We start from the raw sequence: 25194 nt of genomic DNA, 5'->3' as shown, positions 1-25194 counted from the left end.
TTTGCAGATCGGAGGTGGACACAAATTTTGTAACCATGTAGGACTCTAGAGGTTGTTCTTGTGACAATACTTTGTATCTCTCACACACACATATTAAAACAAAACAAAAAACCCACAAAAAGACTGCAAGATGCAGTTCAGGAATGCTCATATTACCCCCACCTTAACTCAAATGCACCTGATGATATATTACAACCAGAAAGCACAACAAGCCTTTCAGCTTGGCTATGTAGTCCAGCACTGCTGAGTATCACAAGCCTTTCAGTATTTGGTGTTCTTCTTCAAGCCCTAGACCTTTTGCTACATGAATTCAGAAGAATCTGAGCTTTCATTAAAAAAGTTAATTTCTAAACTTCATGGTTGAAGGTATGAACCCTAAAAGTGCACATCCCAGAAGACAAATAAAAAACTTAAACAATACTGTTTTATCACTTGAAGGTTAAACATCATGCAGTTGAGGCTGCACCTTAAATCTTTTAAAAACTAAACCACTGGCAACATATTTGTTTAAGCGAAGTATCTAGCCTGGTGTGGAGACAGTAAATAAGGAACTGTTATTTAGTCTCTCAGAACACAAGAACTAGGGATCACCAAATTAAATTAATAGGCAGCAGGTTTAAAACAAACAAAAGGAAGCATTTCTTCACACATCACACAGTCAATCTGTGGAACTCTTTGCCAGAGGATGTTGTGAAGGCCAAGACTATAACTGGGTTCATGAAGGATAGGTCTATCAATGGCTATTAGCTAGGATGGGAAGGGATGCAAAACCATGCTGTGAAGTATCACTAGCCTCTGTTTGCCAAAAGCTGGGAATGGGCAACGGGATGGATCACTTGATTACCTGTTCTGTTCATTCCCTCTGAAACACCTGGCACTGGCCACTGTTGGAAGACAAGATACTGGGCTAGATAGGCCATTGGTCTGACCCAGTATGGTTGTTCTTATGTTCTAAACATATTCAAACAGCGTACAGTGATCGGTACTGGCTGGCTGCGGCTGAGTGGAGTTTCAGATGTTAGTATTGATATACAAACTTCTAAATTGCCTGGGGCGTTCAGAAACTGCCTCTTTCCACTCCCACAATTCCACAGATGAAATCCATGGAGGCACCTGATCAGGATCCCCACTTGGTATAAGGGGGGGGGGGGGGCTGCCTATAGAACATTTCCAGTTTTCTCACTTGGATTTTTTTTTAAATATAACAACCCTATAAACGATGATGGGAGAGTCTGTATCCTACACTGAATTAATTGTTGCACATGTCATGGGCTAATGGGGGAGGGGGACACCCAAGCCTGTCCACTACTCAGGGTCCCAACCCAGGGACTCTATGAATAGCAGCCACATGCCACTGCATCCCCTTTAACTAGTCACTATGCTACTATAGATGCCTGGGCCACTTCCTCGAGGCCCCAGCACCTTTGCAAATGCTTCACCCTTACCGGGGCGCTGAAGTCTTTTACTCAGTCCCAGCAGCCAGCCAGGATCTCTCTCTTGCTCCCCTGATTACTGCTAGCAACTGAAGGTCTCTAGCTCTGTGCCAACTTTTATGTAACCCTCATGGGCCCTAACTGGCTGCTCCCACCGTATATGGTTGCCAACTTTCTAATCACAGAAAACCAAGCACCCTTGCCCCGCCACTTCTCCAAGGCCCCGTCCTCCACTCACTCCATCTCCCCCAATCTCACTTACTCACTCATTTTTACTAAGGTGGGGCAGGGGTGGAAGAGGGAGTGAGGGCTAGAAATGAGGGATTCTGGGCGTGTGGGGGGGCTCTGGGCTGGGGCAGGGAGTTGGGGTGTGGGGTGAGGCCAGGATGAGGGATTTGGGGTGCAGGAGCATGGCTTAGGGCTGTGGGGTGGAGCAGAGGAGTTCAGAGCGTGTGTGGGAGGCTCTGGGTTAGGGCACGAGATTGGGCTTTGGAGGCAGTACGGGCTGTGGGCTGAGGGTGCAAGTTGTGGGGTAAGACCTGAAATGAGGGGTTCAGGGTGTGGGAGAGGACACAGGGATCTGGGACGGGGTGCGGACTCCGGAAAGGTCTTTGGGTGCAGGGAGGCGAAGGGTGGCACTTACCTCGGGGGGCTCCTCAGAAGCAGTGACATGTCCCTCAGATGCTAGGTGTAGGAGCAGCCAGGCACCTCTATGCAGTGCGTGCTGCCTCCACACACAGGTGCCTTCCCTACAGCTCAAATTGGCTGCAGTTCCCAGCCCATAGGAGCTGCAGAGCCGGCGCATGGGGCAGGGGCAGCACACAGAGCCCCCAAGGCTGCCATTGTGCTTTGGAGTCGCAGGGATATGTTGTCGCTTCCGGGAGCTGCGTAAAGCCAGGTAGGGAGCGTGTCAACCTTGCCAACCGGACTTTTAACAGTCTTGTCAGCAGTGCTAACCAGAGCCACCAGGATCCCTTTTCGACTAGACAGCAGAAAACTAGACACCTGACAACTCTACCTCCACTTTAGCCCACTTAGACGACTTCTCTAGTGCTCCTTCTGGCATGAGGTGTAGCAGGACCCTGAGGCCTCCAATAGGTGGTCCCTGGGCCTGGTACAGAGCACTGTAGTCCCTGTCAGAGATTCAGAAACACTTTGGAACTGTTAATAGCGACTTCTTCTACATTAGATCAAGGAACACCTCTTACCAATCTCTCATTTTAGCATTAATCAAAAGAAGTCTATCATACCAAATGTGGCCTCAATTTTAGGCTTTGTATAAACAAAACTTTCACAACATTTAAAACAAATTGAAATGTTTCCAGAAATACTCCTTAAATTAAAATAACTGTTTACATTTTAAATAATGATTTTCCATTACCAAGAAGTCAGAAACCATGGCAGTGCATAAAAAACCCAAAATGAAAAGGTGAAAAGTGACTTGCCAATTTCTGTTCCCCAAGATGAGAAAAATTCAAAAAAGCATAATATATATACACACACACAGTGAAAACTAATAAGGTTATTACTACTTAAATATTGTTTAAAATCCTAAGTCTTAATGGTACCATAGGTAATCTGAGAAAGAAGATTTTTAACATTGAAGTGTGCCTATGTGTGTGTTGAAAGGTTAGAACACAGAAAATAAATGACAATCATATATATATTTTCATTGTCACACACCTTTTTCCTTTCTAGATTATAGTGCTATTCACTATGAAGACAAAATAGGCATAATAATAATGCTTCTACATTGCTTATCTACTCTTCACACATAGCTAATGGCTTCATTCTCAAGGTTAGGACAACACATTCTATTCACTACTACAATACAGCACCAAATTAGGTAAAAAGATCTAGCCATTTTCTGGAATGCCAGTTTTATAACAGGACAAAAGAAAAAAAATAAGTAAGTAACTGCCGCCATCCCCCGCCATATTCTTTTAATAACTGCAGAAAAGTTGTGCATATGTGACAAATATAGAAAGGAATGCTCTGACTTATACTATACAGCCTGTCAAGTTCACCAATCTTGTCTCATTGCTGCTTTGTACTCCCCTTCTGTCTATGTGCATCTGCTGTCTCTTGTTTTATACTTCAATTGTAAGCTCTTTGGGGCAGCAACTGTTCTTGTTTTGTTTGTACAAAGCCTAGCACAATGGAATGCTGGTCCATAACTGGGTGTTAGGATAATATAAATACGCCATTAATTATATACTATGTATATAATTTAAGTGTTGTTTCTGTAAAAAGTAAAGATCATTAAAATATAATAAGATTAAAAGACTTTCCCTAGAAACAAAAAGATGTTTTAAAGGGGAAAACCACATTTTTTGTGATGCCTGTTATGGTCACAGTTGAAGACTACCTCACCAAAGATAGTAGTGTGAAACCAGCTGCAGACTATTACTCCCAGTTCAGCTTTTAATTTAAATTAGAATAAAATTCAGGCCATCCATGACCTGAGGTATGTCCCAAAAGAAGCAGAGGCTAAGAATTCCTCAGAGGTGCATGCAGTACGAGGAGTTAGAAAGAGCATGGGGATGAGAGGAACAATCAAGATAGGGGATATCAGAAGAAAAAGGGGGCCATCATACACGTCTGAAGCCCAAGGAAAGGTACAACATTTGATGGTAGTAATTTGAAGACTTTTCCAATAAAGAGTTATTTTTTCATAAATTCTTCATTCTGGCTCACTGTCAGTCAGTCCTTGTAGATATTTATGAGGAGGTTAAATAAATAAAAGTAATTCTCACTCATGATGCCATACCAAGGGTAATGGCATGGCTATTACTGTATCAGAATGCAGGATTTTAATGATAATTGTAATTTTATAATTATGCTTATATTAAATACACTGTCAGCTCTCAGGATAAGTGGAATGTTATGGAAGAATATTGGTTGAGAAGATGTATGTGTTCAAAAGGCCAGACATTAAACAGGCTTTCCTACCAACGTTGCCATGTCGTCCTTCAAGAAGAGCAACATACACTGCACTCTCTTCTCCTCCCCCAAAACTCCTAGCATCAGCTCTGCAACATTCTCAGTGCCTGCTGGCCTAAGAAATAACAGTCTTGAAGTCAGTTCAAATGCTTAGACTAATGTGATGCACACATAGCTCTACTAGCCAATACGGCCAGATGTCAAGTTTAAAAACAGAATAATTACGAATTTTAAATCTTGGGTCTCTTGGACACCCAGTAACTGAAAATACAGTTCACAATTTTCAAACTTGGGTGTTAAAAGTAGAGGAACTAAACATGTGGCCTGATTTTTGAGTTGCTGAATGACCACAACTCCCATTAAAGACAGAAGTATTTGTAGATGCTATGAACTCTGAAGCCACCTATTCCAATGCCATAGAAAGTGGAACAATGCAGGGAAACCAGGGAGCAGAAATAGTTTACACAGAAAAAATGAAATTTGAGAAGCACTGTAGACCCCCATTTCAGAGTTTCACAGGAGACAGACTTTTCTATTAAAATGGATGATTTATTCACAGCTGCTAGTCAAAAACAGTATAAATGTACTGCACATTGTATGTTTTGTATAATGCATGATGAAGTGATCTGTAATTAATCAGTGTTAAATTTAGCTATAAATAGACCATGCTAACTCCTTTTCACCCCCTTTCTGAAAAAAAATAGTAAACTTTTAATCTTAGAACAGCAAAAAAATTGAGAAGTTGTTCCACCAATATTTTCACCCAGTTTCCAATTACATAATACAACGGAGTCTTTAATTGGAAAATAATCTTTAATTTTAGTATATTTTCTTGTATCTTTTTTCTATTGTTATACTCTTCAAAACACCATCACACTGGGGCTCCCAGCTGTAAAATGATAATGCCCTTACATGACTGAAATGTAGTTCAGTCCCCAATACAAAGGGGGATCAAATCATTTTTAACTGCCAGGGAACTATTGTGTTGTAACTGGGTTTCCTCAACAGATGAGACAATCTCCAGAGATGTGAAACAGAAAGTACTGGGGAAATGATGGAGAGGAACAGCAAACTGAGCCCATTTGCCTTCTCCTTAAAGCAGTAAATAGCCTAGTGATCTGATCGAGTAAGGTGTGTAACTTTTAAAATTAACCACTGAGTACTGAGGTACCTTCTTTTTAAATACAAGTTTTTCCAACGACCATTGAAAAAAAGTTATTTTCTTGTCTCTGTGATGTGTTTATCAGAATCATTTTTATTATAAACAGTAAATTTCACTGATGTTAAGAGATCTGTGGTGCTACAAACTTGACACAGATGTTTGTATAATGTTAGGGTCCCAGACTATTTGAATAGTCCCTAGAGACATTTCTCATTGTAGTAAAGTTTTCCTACCCACCTGTTGCCACCTCACAGTCCTTTTTATCTATTTTTTAAAAAATAGAATTATAGCCAAACATCTTTTGTTGTGAACCTGTTAGATCTCAGCAGAGTTTGTCTGGTCCATACTTTGAAAAGGAACCAAGGAACACCTAGATGCAGCAGAAAGTAGAGTTGGTAATTCAGTTGTTGGCTCTTTTCTGAGTCAGTTCTGAACTAAAACTACCAGCCTCTTACAAGAAGAAACATGTTGATGCAGTGTGGCAGCCTTTCCAGCTTTTACTTTCTTTAAAAAAGAATGAGGGTAAATAGCAACCCAATACAGTCATCCTTTTTAAGGGGAGGTTGGATGGGGGTAGAATTAGGATCAGCTCTCTGTTAAATATGAATAACCCTCAGCCCTGCTATGATATCCAATGAAGCTTCGTATGGCTCCTCCATGGCCGCAGCAGAACTCGTTGGTCCAGCAGACATGTGGGAGGAGAAAAGTAGCAGTAGAAGTCCACTGTAACCAGCATGGTATGGCAAAGGCAAGATCAAGTACCGCAGTAATGCGGAGATGGGACAAGACGAACATATGGGACAACCCTTGAAACACAGCAAAATGATTGTTCCCTCCTCCTACAGACACCCCCTATCTTTCAGCCTAATGTGGTACTACCGTGCTCAACACTTCTGCCTAACTTCCATTCAGTCACATCTATACAATCCCACTGAAGGCCTTGAGGTTTCAGAGGTGTCACAGAAGGCATAATGAGAACACAGTTACAGAGTTTACAACGAGAAGAAAAAGGGCCAGCTTGATTTTCATAGACCGTATTGCTTAAATTTTTTTAAAAGACAGACTTTTTACATATAAACAGCATACATTTGATATGAAATCAGTGCCACAGTTATTACAGAACTGCACTTGGACGTATAAAATTAATTGCTCTTCCACTTTCACTGATATTTTATTTTTAAAATGAGGTGCACAAAATACAAAACAACCTTGATGTATCCACAATGTAGCTGAACAAAAAACATATTTGCTATGCGGTTTGTGGCTTTCTGCCAAGTGTTATGCTGATAAATTATTATTTAACAAGGGTAACCTTATTTTTCCTCTGAGGGATGTTGAGATTCACTCCAGTTACTCACTCACAAAAGCTATATTGCATAATGAGAAGGGATGAATTTCTTTCTTTTAAGAAATGATGTAATCCTTTAGTGGAACACGTGAGTAAGTTATGATGTGTTTGCAAGTGTAACATTTAAAAACTGGCTAAGCTATCATGCTGAACTGATGTTATGGAAGCCAGGCTTTTATATATGAAACTTCATTACAAAAAAAATATTAGCACAAACATTAAAAATCACCCGTTTTGATATAATTGAAAAATTCTTGTTGTTTACAGTCTCTTTTTACATACAATGATTGAAAAAAAATTATTAAGTACTTATTAGGAACAAATACCTAAGAAAACTTTTCTGAACTACATTAAATTAGAGTTCAGCTATATTTGAAAACTATATCAAAACAGCAGATCGTCAATTCATTCATATGCATTCAGATGTTTGTATTTGTATAAAAAAATCTCGTTGGAATAACTCAGATGACAAGCTCGCGTTCAATATTTGAGTTTAAGGGTCACAGAATTCAAACAAACCCTTGTCCCTAAATTCATTCTAAATTCTAACTTATCCAGTTTTGTGCAAATCAGACTTTAATTTTACAGTGTATTGCTTCTTCAGTGATGAAAGAACTTTCCTGCATTGTAATATGAATTTTTCCTTGAAAGGCCAAGGCCTGCTCACCCGACTTTTTGGAGGGCATCATGGCATAAATGATGTTGAACTGATCTGTTCTGTGCATAAGCAAGAAGAAGAACACTTCTATGCTTGTTATTGTCCAGGCAATAATTAATCAAGTCTTGTTCTATACAGCTAATAATGGTAGTGGTATTTTTCCTAACTTGGCTACAGTTGCTACTATGCCTCTTAACACATAAAAACCAAGTCATCAACAAAATGACCATAGTATATTTAGTTTGGGTCTTCCTTATGTGATCTTCAGTCAATATAACCACATAATGAAATTATGAGGCTAGTCAGCTAAGAGTTCTCTCTACAGTAAGATGTAGGTCCTGAATGAAGAAAAAGATATAAACTAAAACTCAGACAACTACAAGTATTGGAATGCCAGCATTGCTAACCCACAGTGATTCATTTCCATCACTTATGCCATCAATGCAATTGTATTTTAGATCTTCTCTCTTCCTCCTCATGCACTCCTCCAATACTTTACTTAATCAGACATACTTTTTCTTGTAGGTGCTTTTCTCCTGACATCTTCTCTGCCTGTGCACTAGGACAGTGGTTCTCAAGCAGGGGTCCAGGACCTCCTGGGGGGCCACGAGCAGGTTTCAGGTGATCCTCCAGGCATGCCTGGTGTTAGACTCGCTACAGCCGAGGGAAGAAAACTGAAGCCCCACTGTGCAGGACTGCAGTCCGGGGCCCTGAGCATGACCACCTAGCGCTGATGTCAAAGCCCGAAGCAACTTAGCTTTGTGGGGACCCCTGTGGTGGGGGGGCCCAGGCAACTGCCCTGCTTGCTACCCCTTAATGCTGGCCCTGGCTTTTATATGCAGAAAAACAGTTGTGGCCCACCTGGGCCATGGAGTTTTAATAGCATTTTCAGTGGGGCTCGGAAAGAAAAAAGGTTGAGAATCGCTGCACTAGGGTATACAAGTTTCCGGAAACCTAACATTTTTAGTATAGAAACCCATGTTACATTTACTACATCGCTCCACAAATAACTACCCAAGGCCTGCCCCTTTCTTCACAGAAACATGGTATCAGTAGTTCTTTAAGTACATTGGATTTAGGGTCATATCAGTCTTCCCTAATTCTTTTCCTGTTCAGAAAAGAGAATAGCACTGGTGTTGGTGGTGAGAAGAGAGGGCATCTATATTTTGTTTTACTGTACTTCTTTTTACATGAATTTTTCATTAACTGCTGGATTAACAACTGTGACAAGGTTGACAAATTACTTGTTTATCCATTAAACATACACAGCTCAAACTGTAATAATGCAAACTTGTGCTTGGAGGGAAGTTCAATCACAAGATATATTTAGTACTTTGTCTCCCTGCTTAGAATGTTAATGAAAGAAGACAGACAAGGGGACTGAAACATTTTTAAAGATTCTTTTTAAAAACAAATAGCAGCATAAAAGGTACAGCAAAATGGGGAAAATCTCAATTAAAGGATGGAGGGGGGAATGAAACAGGAGGCAGCGAGAAGGCAGATACAGGATGAGAAAAGAAGACATGGCAAGGTAAACAGAAGAAAGATGAGTGTGTGTATAATCTGAAGATAAAGAAAAACTAGAGACTGATCTGTGGAAGTAATTGTTGTTAGGTGGTGTTAGGTACTTGCAACCCATGCAATGGCAGGGGACCCTGAGGCAGCGAGGGCCCCCCTGAAAGCCAGATCCAGCCTGTCAAGCATCAGCTGCTCCCTCCTGCCCGGCACTGAAAACAGTGTCTGCTGCACAGCATGACCTCATACACCCCGTACAGGAGATGACAGTGGTAGGAGCCCCCAGGAAACAACCATCACCGTGTGGAAGAAAAGTGTAGGAGGAAAAGAAGGGGGAAAATGGTAAGAAAATATTCATCAAATAAGGGAGGAAAAAAAGAGTAGGAGTAACATTTTCAAACTCACTTCACTGATTTAGGAGACTGAGAGTTCATCTATATGGATAGCTACTGAGTGGCAAGCCAGGTTTGAATTTATACCACACCAGTCTGCCACATAGACTCATAGAAGATTAGGGTTGGAACAGACCTCAGGAGGTCATCTAGTGCAATCCGCTGTTCAAAGCAGGACCAACACCAACTAAATCATCCCAGCCAGAGCTTTGTCAAGCAAGGCCTTAAAAACCTCTAAGGATGGAAATTCCACCACCTCCCTAGGTAACACATTCCAGTGCGTCACCACGCTCCTAGTGAAATAGTGTTTCCTAATATTCAACCTAGCCCTCCCCCACTGTAACTTCTTGTTCTGTCATCTATCACCACTGAGAATCCATCCTCTTTGGAACTCCCCTTCAGGTAGCTCCATCCTCTTTGGAACTCCCCTTCAGGTAGTTGAAGGCTGCTATCAAATCCCCCCTCACTCTTCTCTTCTGCAGACTAAATAACCCCAGTTCCCTCAGCCCCTCCTTGTAAGTCAAGTGTCCCAGCCCCCTAATCATTTTTGTTGCCCTCCACTGGACTCTCTCCAATTTGTCCACATCCCTTCTGTAGTGGGGGGACCAAAACTGGACATAATACTCTAGGTGTGGCCTCACCAGTGCCGAAGAGAGGGGAATAATCACTTCCCTCGATCTGCTGGCAATACTCCTACTAATATAGCCTAATATGCCGTTGGCCTTCTTGACAACAAGGGCACACTGCTGACTCATATCCAGCTTCTTGTCCACTATAATTCCCAGGTTCTTTTCTACACAGCAACATCCCCCATGAACACTGCTACAGCATGCTAAAAATCCTAGAGTGTAGCTTGATGTACTATGCTTTCAAATAGTTGTGAGCTAAAGCTGGACTCTGGGACTTTCAATATATTGCAGTAGTGTCCACACAGGATGTTACTGCATGGCAAACTGGTGCACTGTAAATTCATACCCATATCATGCAGACAATACCCAAGTCTCACTTTCAAAAGTGATTTGGGCACTTAGAAGTCCAAGTCTCATTGGAAGTCAATGGAACGTAGGCTCCAAAGTGCTTCAGTCACTTTTGAAAATAGGATATGGGTGTTTTTGAAAAATCTTATCCTAGAATTAAACGTAAATCACCAGCTCATATCACCCTTCACAATTGCATTCACAAAGCATTCTTAAGGATGTATAAAATTACTTTTTCATTATTTTGACATTATAGAAGTGTGCCCTTAACTATGAGTCTCATAATGAGAAGAAGAACTTCACACAATTTCAAATTCTCTTGCAAATTTAGCAGCACTGATGAAACAGTAGTGTGCTTGAATTACAAGAATCCAACGAACATCACAATTTGCCTACCTAACAGATTTTGAACAAAGGAATTAAATGGCCATAAAAAAGTGGAAACACTCAAGAATTCTCTATTCTGCTGCTGACACACAGGCAATTCCCTTGTGTGCACATCAGTAAGAGTGCCAACCCCAACAATTCAAAATCATGAGTGATACCTTCTGGCAAAAATCATGGTATTAGCTTAATAATTGTGCCATATAATTAAATAATCTTTGGGGGCCATTATGGGAAGTTCTTGCCTCAACTTGGGAGTGATTTTCAACTTTGAAAGTTTATATGCACATCATGTAAACACAAAAATGCAGACTGGTCTCTGCTGGATAATAGGTATGGAAATCCACTTTCCTCTCTTAAGTAACCACTAGGGTAGGGAAGCAAGGTTAGAAGGCTGAATTGGAAGTACGGTCTTTGCTGATCAGCAAGAGGTCTGGGTAGTGGGATGAGCTGGGGCAGGGTAAGGATGGAGAGAGGGAGATGGCAGTAATATGGTCAGTGGGAGAGAGTAACTGATAAGATGGCATACCATTTAGGGGAGTGAGGAGTATCCAGAGCCCTCCCTGCACCCTGACTCTCCCCATCCTCCCCTGCTTTGTCTCATCACCTTTTCCCACTGGCTCATTGTTACTTGCCCCTTGGCTCCTTAGTAAGGGGCATCTTCCTCCACCCTCATCTCCCCCTGCTGATTGACTAGTCTCACCAGGTCAGAGCTTTAGATGCCCAAGACCTGCTGCATGTAATCTTCAAGGCTCTCACAAAAGTCACACTCAGAAAAGAAGCTTTGGTGTTCCTGTGTCACAAAGGACCACGAAGTTGGGGTGAAATTGCCAGTCTTGAAAAAATCATGAGACTTGGAATGATTAAATTGTCCCATAAGTGCTCAGCCTTAAGTAAAATTAAATTAAATTAAAAAGGGGGGGGCACCTCTACAAAACACCACTACATTAACGAAGGCAAGGAAAGCAGTAATACCGTCATAGATCTTTAATCACCCGATTAATAAAGACCTGAAACCTGTGAAATACCTGCTTCAAGAAATTTAACTTGGTCTTATGTACAAAAACACATTTTTAGCTTCCTTGACTTAGACAAAACAATGTTCAAGACTACATCAGATTCTACCTTTATCGTTCACTATCCCAAAAAAATGTGCAAATAAAGGCATATGAATATATAAGAAAAAATTCTGCCCATTATATCCCCTAGTATCATAGAATCATAGCATATCAGGGTTGGAAGGGACCTCAGGAGGTCATCTAGTCCAACCTGCTGCTCAAAGCAGTACCAATCTCCAGAAAGATTTTTGCCCCAGATCCCTAAATGGCCCCCTCAGAAATTGAATCATAACTCTGGGTTTAGCAGGTCAATGCTCAAACCATTGAGCTTTCCCTGCTCCCCGCCCCCCCCCCCCCGATTATCATCGGAGTGAGGGACTATGCATCGTCCTATCACTACTAACGGCTGTCATTCATTTCTCATTCTCTCCCAAAAGTTTGCAAATAATTACTTCTAACTGACAAAATCTGAACACGTTTTCCTTCAAAACTTATTTTAGTGTTTGGAAAAATTATATTTGTTTGGAAAATAAACACACGTATTTCAAAATGTTTTATCCTCAGCTCCTCTTCATAACAACACACACTAAAGCATCTGTTACTTGTTAGAGCAGGAAATTCCTCTGTTTTGATCTTTATAGAACAGTTGAGAGTCAGTAATTAACTTGTGAATTCTGGCTTTTGTGAAGTCATACAGGATATTTTAGCAATTTTGTTAAAAACAGGATCTTCAACAGGCAAATTCCTTACCTTCTAAACAGATGGACTGTCCAAAAGTAAAATATTCTGGGAATCAACTTTTTAGGGGGGTATAGATCAAGTTTGCCATCATGTATTAATAAATTACCATCCTTAGTAATAATCATACATACATCATCTGATACGTAGCACTTTCTGACCATGGGTCTCAAAGTTTTATCAACATTTCACAGCCTAAGAAGAAAGAGGTTAAGTGACTTACCATTTTTCAGGTCACTTAACCTTTGTGCAGTGGTTCCTCTCACACCCCAACTTATCTGCAGTGCCAGAAAATATAACTGGGTCTCCTGACTCCCACTACCATGCTCTATCTACCGAACCATGATGCATCCTATTGCAACAATTACACGTGTTAATGCTCATGTCTAATATATTAACAAGACAATAGACAACCAGTCATTCCTGGAATAGCATTAATAACGGCTAATCATAAAAGCCAGATGATACAACATTAGTGAGAAAATACTGTAGTAAACCATAAATTATTTTTTACTAGATTGAAAAGCACACAATATATGAACATACAATAAGGATGTTTTCCTGATTATAAGGTTTGTTTTTTCAGATCAATAACAAAAAGCCACAAAATACATCTACCAAGTACTAGCCTACCAAAATTTCAGACCATCTTTACTACTAAAAGTTACTAATTTGGTGATGGTGAAATACTGTCCTAGGATTTAGAGCATAAGATAAATGTGGTATGGGGTATCTCCATTCAAAGTACTAAAAGTTTTCTGCCTGTCAGTCTGCGGATCAACAATTCTTTTCTATAAATCTTAATCCTCTTCCTCCCCAACAAATTAGGTACTCATTTCCCGGTCAATGAGTACTGCTAATTAGGTACTCATTTCCCAGTCAAGAAGATGGGCTACAGTCAGAGGTCTCAGAACACCGAGTCTGCCCACAGACAGTTGGCTGGTTACACTGTGCTGATTCTCCTCCTCAGTTCCAGCAGCTAAATTTTATGAAATGAAGTCAAGATATATCAAACACTTTGCCAGTATTATTTTTCCATATAAACAATTGCTGTGGCTGCAAATGGGCAATTTATTTAAATGTAAATAGGATGAGAAACAGTGTGGATTATAAAAATGTGGGCCATCTGATCTAAAATTCAGGAACACCTAGGGATAGGTTCTCTCCCTACATATTATTGTAATGTACTATCTTGTATGTATGTACACAACCTCTCACCTATACAATGACTGATCAGAGGATACAAGTCTTTAACCCTGATGCTGCTCACACCCTGTTGCCCAAAACCTCACTGACCATTTTAGATGGTGTATTACATTGTAGAAACGTCTCATTGGCAATCTACCACCACACTAAGTTTCTTTTGGCATTAAGATTTTCCAAGCTTCTCATTCTCATTATGTGTGCATGCTTTCGATTATATTTCCTCAGTTGTATTAGTTTGCATTTTTCCAAGCTAGATTTCATTGTTATTTTCTGCTCATGCTTCTAATCTCTATGACCCATTTTATTTCTCTTCTCTCACTGGCATCCCCCCTGACTTCTAATGTCATAAGCAAACTTCATTAATTCACTTTTTATTTCTTTTCCTAGCTCATTAATGAAGATGTTCAAGTCACCTACACTTAGCACTGTTCCCCATGCGATGAACTGGGAAAATGTCTATTATTTCCTGTGGCTATTATCTGTGACTGTTTTCCAGTTCAATTGTGTGATATTGTCTTATATGAACGCATAGAGCTAAATCAAAGCTGTAAAGAGGTTGTTGAGCAGCCACGCAGGAAAGGTGCAATGACACAAATATGACAGCCTCTCAGGTACTCAGCTTCAAAGGAGTTAAGATAACTGGGCCATCAAGCGGTAAGAGAATATACCTACCTGGCTCCCATCAAGGCAAGGACATTTTGCTCTTTAATAAGCCTGGGATGAAAAGGAGCTCAAAAAGCTCACAAACCTTAGAAAAAGGAGAATTTGAGGTAAGCTGAGAGTTACTGGCCAGGAGGCATGAGTGAAAAGGCTGATAGTCCCAACTCAGAGATGAAGAATAAGCCACATATGCCTGAGTTGTCTGTGGATGAAGAGGTTACGCTTAGGTAAGAAAGCATGTGTGCTTATTTTAAAATCAACTTCTCAACGCACTGTGAACCAACCTGTTGGGCAAAATAAATCAGGCTTTTTTTGGAGAAACTGTTTCTGTCTCACTGCAAATGTATGCTATTACAGGCTCCCAAAGAGAAATGCTTGCAGGATCCAGTCCCCGTTACACTTACTGAATAGTCACAGTTGGTAGCCAGGAGACTGTACCCAGGCCTCAGTTTGAAAGTGAGTGAATTGCAGAATTCCACCCAGACAGGTAAAGGGCCTGATGCATAACACCTGTAGGGCTCCACCCCAAAAAGAGACAGCAGTGCAGTTGGCTTGGTAACTGTGACAACCCAACCACAAACCAGAACTCAATACATTGCTATTGCTCTACCCTTTGTTTATGGCTTTCAGCCAAATTTCCACATAACGGTGTGGATATCAAGGCAGATTTGAATTAATTTTGCATGCAAGACCAAATATCAAATATTTTACTAATTAAAATCTAAACAGTATTATATGTACTGCTTTCCCTTTACTTTTTTTTTTTTTTTTTAATTCTGTTAGAACACAAGGAAACTCCCCCTCCCCGCACCACCATCTCATTTACATCTCAGGCTATAGCAGCTTGTGGAAGTCATGAAATATTGAGACTAAAGTAAGCAGAAGAGGATCCAGGTGGAAAACAGGTCTTCATGGAGACTTCACTTTTTACCACGGATTGTAAGCATTCCTTTCCTACCTATATGATTCTCACTTCTCTGTCTACCACTAAATAATTTTTCCCTTATGCTTTCCATCTAGCTATTCTTTCCTCAAGTGGTATGCATTCCTAAACACATAGATGTGATTTCTGTCTCCATGCAGCATATAGGGAGAGGGAGGAAATCTCTCTCAGGCTTGGTCTCTCTGGCTCGCAAAAAAACAGAGCCTGCACCTTTATGAACAGATCTTTTTGTCCTCTCATGAGTTCTTCCTCTGTTTAAAAGGTTACGGGAATATGACCCTTTTGGTTATGAAATGAAAGTTTAAGGGTCTGCCATTTATCAGAGATTTTAAGAAGTTTACAAGTGTGAATGTCTAACTCCTTTTTCTGACATCTTCTATTTTGCCACCGTCAACTACTTTTTGTGGTTATTTTAAGTTTAACTAATTGTTTGCAGCACTGAAAAAGGTTCATCTATCAATATTCTTCCCTTTTGACAAATATTTGCCTTACATTTCAAATAGATGTATGGACAATCCATCTTGGTTTTCTCATGTTTACTTTCATCTGTGCACCAGCAGCAACCAAAATGCCCTCGGCACTGACAGAGGTTTTTAAGTCAAGTATTGCTTCAATAGGAAATCAGGTGACACACACACTCACTCATTCCGACAACGGTTTGATTTCTTGACCTATCGATCTTAAATACAATCAGTGTCCAGTTGCATAAATAAAAAAAATCACGCTGCTTATATTGTCTTAATTTGGACTTACAAATTTAGACAAAGATGAAGACATAGCCATGATTACATTGACTACCAGTCAAAAGCTTCAAACACATTTAGAGTTCTAGACTAACTGCATAATTTAAAATAAATTGCTACACAATGTCAGCTAAAGTTCTAAAGCTTACATGACAATTCAAATGAGTAGACAATCAACACTTCTGCAAGAAAAATAAAAGAAGATTCAACAAAGCTTTAAGGTCTAATATTATAAAAAATCACCACATCTGTGATTAAATTAAATGCAGTTATTTCAGTGTTGACTTACACCAAAAAAAAACAAAATATGAAAGTAAAAGAAGTGAATATACCTTTTTTGGACTTTGCCCCAATCTTCAGCTTGGATGGCCAAGCAATCTGTGTGTTCGTTTCTTCCATAATCTGTTAAAAGAAAAAAAAAAAAAAAAAGTTAATTTGACATGCAACTTTCTCACCATCATTCTATATCTTCTAGTGTTCCTTTTTTGGTGAGATCATATTAATCTCTTTTACACATGCCCTAGTAAATACATTTGAAAAGTACAGCTAATAAGAAGGTTTTGAGGCGAGTTTGTGTGTGTGAGGAGGTTGCTGTCTCATGATTCAAAACAGCCTAAAAGATTGGAAATAGGAACCAAGGAAGTCACACTTAAGTGGCCTCATCCAGCTGCCATTAGAGTCAAGGGAATGACCCCACTGACTTCAGTGGGAGTTTGATAAGGCCAATAGTGACAAAAAATCTATTTTCTTCAACCAAGAATAAAAGTATTTTTACAAAAATTCTAGAATTTTTAACAGGCTCATTTTGAATGTTTACAGACTAAATTACTTCTGCTTGCATTCAGTATATGCTGCCTTAAGTTTACGTTTCACTATTCTTTAGTTATTTTAAATTTGAAGAAGAAATGTTATCCCTCGAATGGTTTATAATCCAAAAAATCTTTTGCTTATTGGATTTAGCAGCTCATGCATCCTTTCATAATGCTAGAATTCCTATTTTTCTGAAGTCAGCTGATATGGCATGCAACTTGCCTATAAAATGTTCACCCTCGGAACATTAACAGAAACATACAAGTTATCCTACAAAAAAATTCCAGTTCTGTGGGCCACATCCTCATCTGATGTGACTGCACTCACTTCAAAGGAGCTACATCAATTTATTCCAGTAGAATATTAGGCTATGTATTATTCAGTAAATAATTTGTTATTGTGCGCTCATGCTTTACAATTTAATAATATATAATATTTCATATGGTTTTAATTGCTTCCTTTTCAATTATACTAATATTTTATAACTCAAACAATGCATTTGTACAGTAAGTGCTTTTGAATCTTTTTATAAAAAAAGAATTTTTTAATTTATTGAGCTAGACATTTTGACAAAAAAAATTCCAATCAGCAATTGGAAAAAAAAATGCCAAACAGTACAATTTAATCTATCTTGGCACTGTCCACAATATATATATATATATATATATATATATATATATATATATATAAATAAATAAATAAAATTCCCAAAATAAATAACCAGACCACTTCGAAAAGGAAAACTAATACATTAAGAGAACCAGAAAACATTCCAATGTTCATCGGTCCAGTATAGTAGTAACGTCCTGGACAGACACATTAATTTAAGAATTCCTAAATGTATACTCTCTGTTGCCCAAATCAATAATAGAATTCCTCTACAGTCACAATTTTAGATTAGCACACCATGTGGAAAACGTGAAAATGTCAGCCAGGACTCACTGTACTACACTTTGTATGTGTTTCAGCAACTATGGGATAATAAAATTCAGCTGGAGGAAGACATTTCCAACAGGGTGAAATTCTATCAGGAATATATACATATTTCTGACCAGCCTCCAGTCCAGATGTGAAGAAATCCACTGGAAAGAAATCTGAGTTACAGATCAACCAAAACTCCCACTCACATTGACTTCCACAAAGGAAAGACTGGAACACATGGCAGTTTGAAATTTCACTCATTATTTGAAGTGGTCACACTTCTGGAACTACCAAAGAACGTACAAGTTTAAAAAAATAAACTAGCAAACCCTTTAAAAACATAGGCAAGTCTATTCAAGTACAGATGGGGAAACAATGGTACTGTGCTATGCTCTTCCCGTCCCTCTCGATTTAGTGGAAGCCATTCTCCAGACAGACTATAAAATTCAGGCTCTGAAGCTGAAAAGAGCCTAGAAAGGCCAACCACACACTGCTACGTTCTCTTCAAAGCTAAATCAGCACTAACGTACATGAGTTCTATTCAACGCCCCTGTCTACTAATGGAGGGCTCTGCAGGGAGTGACCATCATGGGAGCTTTTGACAGCTCAGTTCCTCTGCAGACAATATTAAAGTTGCTTAGCTAGGAGTCAATGTAGAGGCAAAAGGCCTCCATAAAGATAGTGATGGCCAAACCCTGTGCTTCTGGGGGGCAGGAACTAAAGAGAACTTTCCTCATCACAACAGAAAAATCAGAAAAGTTTCTTAATAAATGCATTTTTCAGTTATTTCAGAAAACTGGAGCCCATGACCACTGTGATGCAAGAATCTCTCAATAGCAACTAGCAAGGGGGTGTATCATGGTTACAGGAATTTCCTGAATCTGGTATCTACGTTCTGGTTCACCTAAGAATGTTATGTGAGGTCTCAAACAAAAGCTAGCATCACATTGGTCATCCAATATCATTGTGAAATGTATGTAAAGGAGTCAGCATATGTTTTTTTAAATCTGTATTGGGAGGTTGGTCACCAGCAAAAACAGGTTATCCATCTGTTTACATGTAAACTGAGTGTTCTGATTCACAATGGTTCTATCAACGGTCTGAACTGAAAGCAAGTGAAAAATTGCAAAACAAAGTTCAGAAAGAATCTAACAGGAAGAAAAACACCAGGGGAAGGTGGTGGTGGGGAGAGGTTCACTTTAAAAGTTTCTTTGATTATATTTGGGAGGCAAAGATAATATGGGCATCCCTCACTTAGGAAGTGAATGGACATCAGATTTGCTTCATGAAAGTGGGACCTCAACCAGGCTTGGTCGAAAACACCAGAAACACTGGGTTAGAAACCTCTTTAGACCAGAGGATAATAGTTAGTTTAGTCTCTAGCAAGCCTGTTATGGATTTTGTTATATATGTAGCCATTTGTTTCCAATATTATTACTAACTATCTCTCTCTTGAACCTCTCTTCTTTGATAAGTTTATTCTTGTTTTCAGGATATATGATTAGCTGGGAGGAAGGAGTTAAAAAAAAGGCAATAAAACAAGGAGGATGGGATGCTAAAGAGAAAGATCAGCCATATAAGTGGCTGCCAGTGGTGGAAAAACTCATTGGAATAAAAGGTACACACCACTAGTCCCTTGTCATCTCAATAACAATATGGAATTCTCTGTTTGTAACAATATGAGGAGGAAAATCCTTCTATATCTTTATGTCAGAACAAAATGAAATTCAAACCCTGTAATCTAAAAGGTGTGCACATTTGGGGGTACAGAAAAGAGAGACTTGGGATTTCTGAAAGAGTCTAGGGGAGCCAATTTTGAAAGACAAAGTCAACAGGAGTTGACCACCTACCTCCTTTAAGTTCTTTTGAAAATGCAAGCCTATATTTTTACTAAATTTTACAATATCTAGGCTGATGTCCTATTAATTTCCTCTCACCCTTAATATGAGAGACAGTTATCCTACCTTTTCATAAAGTCTTTGGTTGTGATTAGAGAACATTAGGCGAAACAGAATACTATCAGTTTATCAAGATAGCCATGCCTGGGTGGATATAAATTAAGTATGTTCTATGAGTCCATAATCTCAGAGCAGATATTACAGGGATTTCTCATTTTATATACTACCATCCAATTCAGATTAGTAAAGTTTACTGTAAATGTGACAATCAGTTATCAAATAATCTCCTACATAAGTTTGGAAACCATGTGCAAATATGGAAAAAAGAAATAGGAACGTGCTGCTTTATTGTACAGTTGTATCTCTTTCTTCATATTTGCAGCAATACACTCATTCAGTTTCACAGTTATTTTAGTCTTGTAAACTATTTCTACTACTTAAAAAGCTTCCTGTTTTCATTAGTTTCTTTCGAGAAATGACTAGCCATCTGGTGATACTTTTTTCCTGAAACAAAACTGAGAAGAAATCCACAAAAACTCAATTGGGTGTGGCAATCAAAAGACAAGTGGTTGAGGCAATATCTTTTATTGGACCAACTTCTACTGGTGAGGGAGACAAGCTTTTGAGCTGTCTGGTCTTGGAAAGTCACACCTAAAATAGCTAAAACAAGGTGGAATGGATTATTTAGCATAAGTAGTTAACACATTCTAAAGGATCATTCAAAGTTAAGTGGCCAGTTAACACCTCTGCAGTCACAGGACCAAAAAAGAGGGGTTAGTAGGTTACAGAGGGTATGGCTACACTTGAAATTTCGGAACGCTGCCACGGCAGCGCTTTGAAGTGTGAGTGTGGTCGGAGCAGCAGCGCTGGGAGAGAGCTCTCCCAGCACTGCATGTAAACCACATCCTCTATGGGTGTAGCATGCAGTGCTGGGAGCTGTGCTCCCAGCGCTGCCGCACTGATTACACTGAGGCTTTACAGCGCTGCATCTTGCAGCGCTCAGGGGGGTGTTTTTTCACACCCCTGAGCGTGAAAGTTGCAGCGCTGTAAAGTGCAAGTGTAGCCATACCCAGAGTGTTGTAATAAACTGTAGATCCAGTGTCTTTATTAAGACCATGATTTTTACTGTTTATGCAAAGTTATGAATCTAAGGTATCAGACTCGTCTTTGGAAGGCGTTGTGCAGGTTCCCTGTGAGGATAAGGATTGAGAGGTCAGATATGGAGTGACCACTTTGTGAAATGGGTTTGCCTCTGGATGATACTGTATTTTTGTCTTATTTTCCCGTGTGAGTTCATTTGAGAGCACAGAGATTTTCAGGTTTCACCCACATAGTTATTGGAGCATGAGGTATACCACATGTGACTTGCATGAGAACAACCCATGGATCTCAAAAAGGTGTGTCGCACGGGCACGGGCGGCTCTATATATTTTACTGCCCCAAGTATGGCAGTCAGGTGGCTTTCGGCGGCATGCCTGCAGGAGGTCCACTGGTAATGCGGATTCGGTAGCATGCCTGCAGGAAGTCAACTGTTAATGTGGATTCAGCGGCATGCCTGCGGGAGGTCCGCTGGTCCCGCACCTTCGGCGTGCCCGCCGCCAAATTGCTGCTGAAGCCGCGGGACTGACGGACCTCCCGTAGGCATGCCGCCAAAGACTCCCTGTCTGCCACCCTCACGGCAACCAGCAGGCTGCCCCCCGCAGCTTGCGGCCCCAGGCACGCACTTGGTGCCCTGGTGCCTGGAGCCACCCCGTGCAGGGGGTATTGATCATCATAGCATTGGAGGTACGTCTGCAGGTTTTGCATCTGTTGTTCTGGCATGGTCTGGTGCCAATTTCAGTTGGTGGGTCCCAGTCTGTAGGGAACTTGCTCTGATGATGAGCTTGGTGAGTTGTCTGAAGGCCAGAAAGTGGGGTTGCAAAAGAGTTCTTTCAGGATGTGTTCCCATGAAGTATGGTTGTAATTTTTTAAATGACACCTCATACGGGTTTCAGAGTGGGGGGCTAGGTGACAACTAGGGGTGTGAAGTCAGAGGGATTTTCTTTCTGTATTGAAGCAGGTTCTCCAAGGGTATTTGGGTGCCCATTCCACGATGCAATTGTGTACTCTGGTGGAGTACCTTTGTTTGGTGAAAATGGGTTTAGATGGGTTACGGTGTGTATCTCGGGCTTTCTCCTGAGAGCATATGCTGTGGTGTCTGTGGTAGCCTGGCTGTAGATAACAGATTTGTTGGTGTGTCTGGACTGGTCACTGGATCCGAGAAGGTAGGTGTGGTGATCTGTGGGTTTTATCAATATAGTTATCTGTACAGTTTCACTGCTGAAGCTGGTTGTGGTGTCCAGGAAGTTGATGCTGGTGCGGGACTGTCCTAGCAAGAGTCTGATGAATGTGGCAATGGAAGGCTTTTATTGGGCAGGGATCAATATAGAGCCACACATTATGCTGAAAACAAGCCAGGGAGAAGCAGGAGTAGATAAATAATATGGGTATTTACTTACATTTTAATTACACAAGTACTTAAATTACTAAACACATTGGGTCAAATTCAATACTGGTGTAAGCAAGTGCAACTCTAGAGGGGTCAACAGGTGTTTCATCCACTTACTACAAAGCTGAATTGTTTTGGAAAGGTGTGGATAGGAGAAGAGGATTCCTGCTTATCAGAATTATGTAAATTGGAAGACTGTCTGGGTCCCAGGCAGGGTAATTGTGCTGGTAATTTGGTTGCAGAGCTACAACTCTGCTTAGGTTTCTTGCCTGTCAGATGATCAATTATTATGCCAAATAAATGGGGAAAGTGGTTTTCTTCAGGTGAGTGAAGGAACTGATTGATTGGATGGGGCTTCACCAGGAGATGGAACACACAACAAAAAACCTGGTTGACTGGAAGGAGGATACCTCTAAACTGGGGGAAAAAAGAGGGGCCTGAGCCCACCTCGTTGCTGGACAGACCCAGATGGAGGGTGCTGAGACTTTCTATGCTTGAGGTCCTGAGAACTTACTGTGCTGTGTTCAAACATACAATAAGCCCTTCTGTTTTACGCTGGCTGAGAGTCAGGGCTGTCTAGAGATCGAGGTTGCATTGCTCCTTCTCAGTGCTGAGGCCCTGGGGGACTCCCTGAGGGAGCTTATGGAGAGAGACAGGTCTGCTGCAGGCTCAGAGGTGCAGTCCCAGAAGGTGGACGGACCAAAGGGCATCACCCCAAAGAGCTAGAGCAACCATCGGGAAGGGCTGTCACATTGAAGGGGGCTAACTCCCAGGGACCAAATGGAGCAGAGAGAGCATGGATCCTGTGAGTCTGTGATGACACCCCTAGCAGCTGAGAGCTGTGGAGTCCGCACCACCCCAGAGTGCAGGACTGAAGCAGAAAATGCCATGGAGGTTTCTGAAAGTCACAGAATCCGTGATCTGCATGACAAAATCTTATCCTTACTGCTAACATGAGAAACAAGGGAACATTTCATGAAATTGGAAGGCCACAAATTTAAAACTGATAAAAGGAGGCTTTTGAAAAAACACAAAAACAAAAAAAGCCACAGCAGACAGCCCTTGGAAGTTATTGCAACAATATGTCACTGAGACCAGGAACTCAGCAGGATTCGAAACAGTATTTTGCATTTATGAGGCTAACAAGAACATCTAGAGTTACAGTAGTAGGAATGGAAAAAAAAAAAAATCTACCCTAGAAGTTTGGAAGAGAGATAAAACCTAATGCTTCAGAATATAAGTCAGCGCTGGAATGGGGTTAGAAAGAACTTTTCGTTATGGGCAAGTTATTCTATAACTGCCCACTTCAGAGTTTGTTGCACATTGCCTTCAAAGTATCAGGGAGCGGCCACTGTCAAAGACAGGTTACTGACTAACAAGGATCACAGGTCTCTTATGGAAATTCTATCTTCTTAAATTTGAGCCCTATGAATTGCTCTCCCTTCCCATCATCCCAAAGGAGGCCTCAAAGACCCAGCTTTCTCAGAATTGTCTCAAGGTCATTTTCTCTTTTAAAGGTTGGTACAGTAATTATAGGAGACTGACAAGCAGAATCCACCATTGCAAGACTTTACTCTACTCAATTGCTACACAAATCATCCACTACTAAAGGAAAACTCAAGGTCGATAGTCCCAAAATATATTGAAATAACTCACTGTGCTGCTCATTGAAGAATTACTGTTATATTTGGTTCCTAAACTTGACTGACATCAGTGCAAATGGCAATCACAGAGCACTTGATTTCTTTGCAAGTATGAGGGTTTCCCACACTGTATTCATTCCTGTGAGCAGGCTCAGTAAGAAAGCCAAGAAAGCTGAACTGATCACAAAAAGTTAGAAAATTGAACTGTAACTGATGAGCCTTTAAATCTTCTGTCAAAGAATTCTCTTCCGCTCAGAAAACAAAGAAATACAGATTTGTTCAGATGGATAACAGAGAGTACTAGTATCTTGAGAAAGAATATAAGTTTTACTTAATAGCCCTATAATTTCAGTTGCAGTAAGCAGAATTCAGAAATTTTGAATAAATTCTTGTTAGAAATTTAGACTAAGCCCTTAATGATGAAATAAAACATTGTAGGCCAAGATATACAAAAGTGACTAGTCATCTTGAGACATCTTAAACTCATACCACTCACTTAAAGATATTAAGTTGGGAATGTAGTCCTCAAACACTAAATACTTTTAAAAATCTTATCAATAAAATATAAAACAAAAAACTGTTTAGTATACAGAAAAACACAGTAAAATAAAATAGATTACTGAACAAGCAAAAGACAGAACTGAAAATCTACAAAGCCACCAGAATAGCACATTGTAGTTTCACTGGAATTACAGCATTTGATTTGCTAAATATTTTCTATACAACTTCCACAGTTTCATTTCAATTAACCTGGTCTCTCTTTGAATTACTACTGTTCTCTTAATAGTGCCTCAAATACTTAAAGAGGACTTGGTGGCGAATGCACCTTAGAAATCTCCATAAAGAAAGGAAAATGCAGAAGAGTGGCAACAGGAGAGGATGTCTGCTCAGCAACAGAGAATCTCGCACACATCTGGAGTGGGCATAGATGATTATATATATCTATTACATATATAACTTATATTAAATACAAGGTCAGCATCTGAATAAGATTACTAAACATGAATCACCACTAGACACTAAAATATTCCCTTTAGGACTCTTAGCAGACAACCCACAGTTTAAGTTTAGGCAGGTAAGTCCATACCAAGCTAGACATCCCATACACAATTGTTTTAAGAAAGGCAATCGCTTATTTTGGTATATTGTGACACTAACTGTATAAAAGTTCAAATCAGAAAGAGAAAAAAATATAGTGGGTTGTGTAGTGGTCCAGTTGCATTTTACTGAGTTTCCAGTAGCTAAACCTAATCTCTATTCACCCCACTGATTCA

At 40.1% G+C, this 25194-nt stretch overlaps 1 protein-coding gene across 2 annotated transcripts in view; it reads right to left on the bottom strand.

Annotated features, from left to right (window-relative positions):
* The window catches only part of BICC1 (BicC family RNA binding protein 1), a 215501-nt gene that overhangs the window by 101051 nt on the left and 89256 nt on the right, over positions 1-25194 (bottom strand). For both annotated transcript variants that reach the window (XM_032796717.2, XM_032796705.2), the window contains exon 3: positions 16493-16562. In XM_032796717.2, the coding sequence (XP_032652608.2) occupies positions 16493-16562 (70 nt within the window). The remainder of the gene's footprint in view (positions 1-16492; positions 16563-25194) is intronic.

This window comes from Chelonoidis abingdonii, chromosome 15, assembly GCF_003597395.2.
Source record: "Chelonoidis abingdonii isolate Lonesome George chromosome 15, CheloAbing_2.0, whole genome shotgun sequence".
Lineage (NCBI taxonomy): Eukaryota > Metazoa > Chordata > Testudines > Testudinidae > Chelonoidis > Chelonoidis abingdonii.
This window is presented reverse-complemented; position numbering and strand designations above follow the sequence as displayed.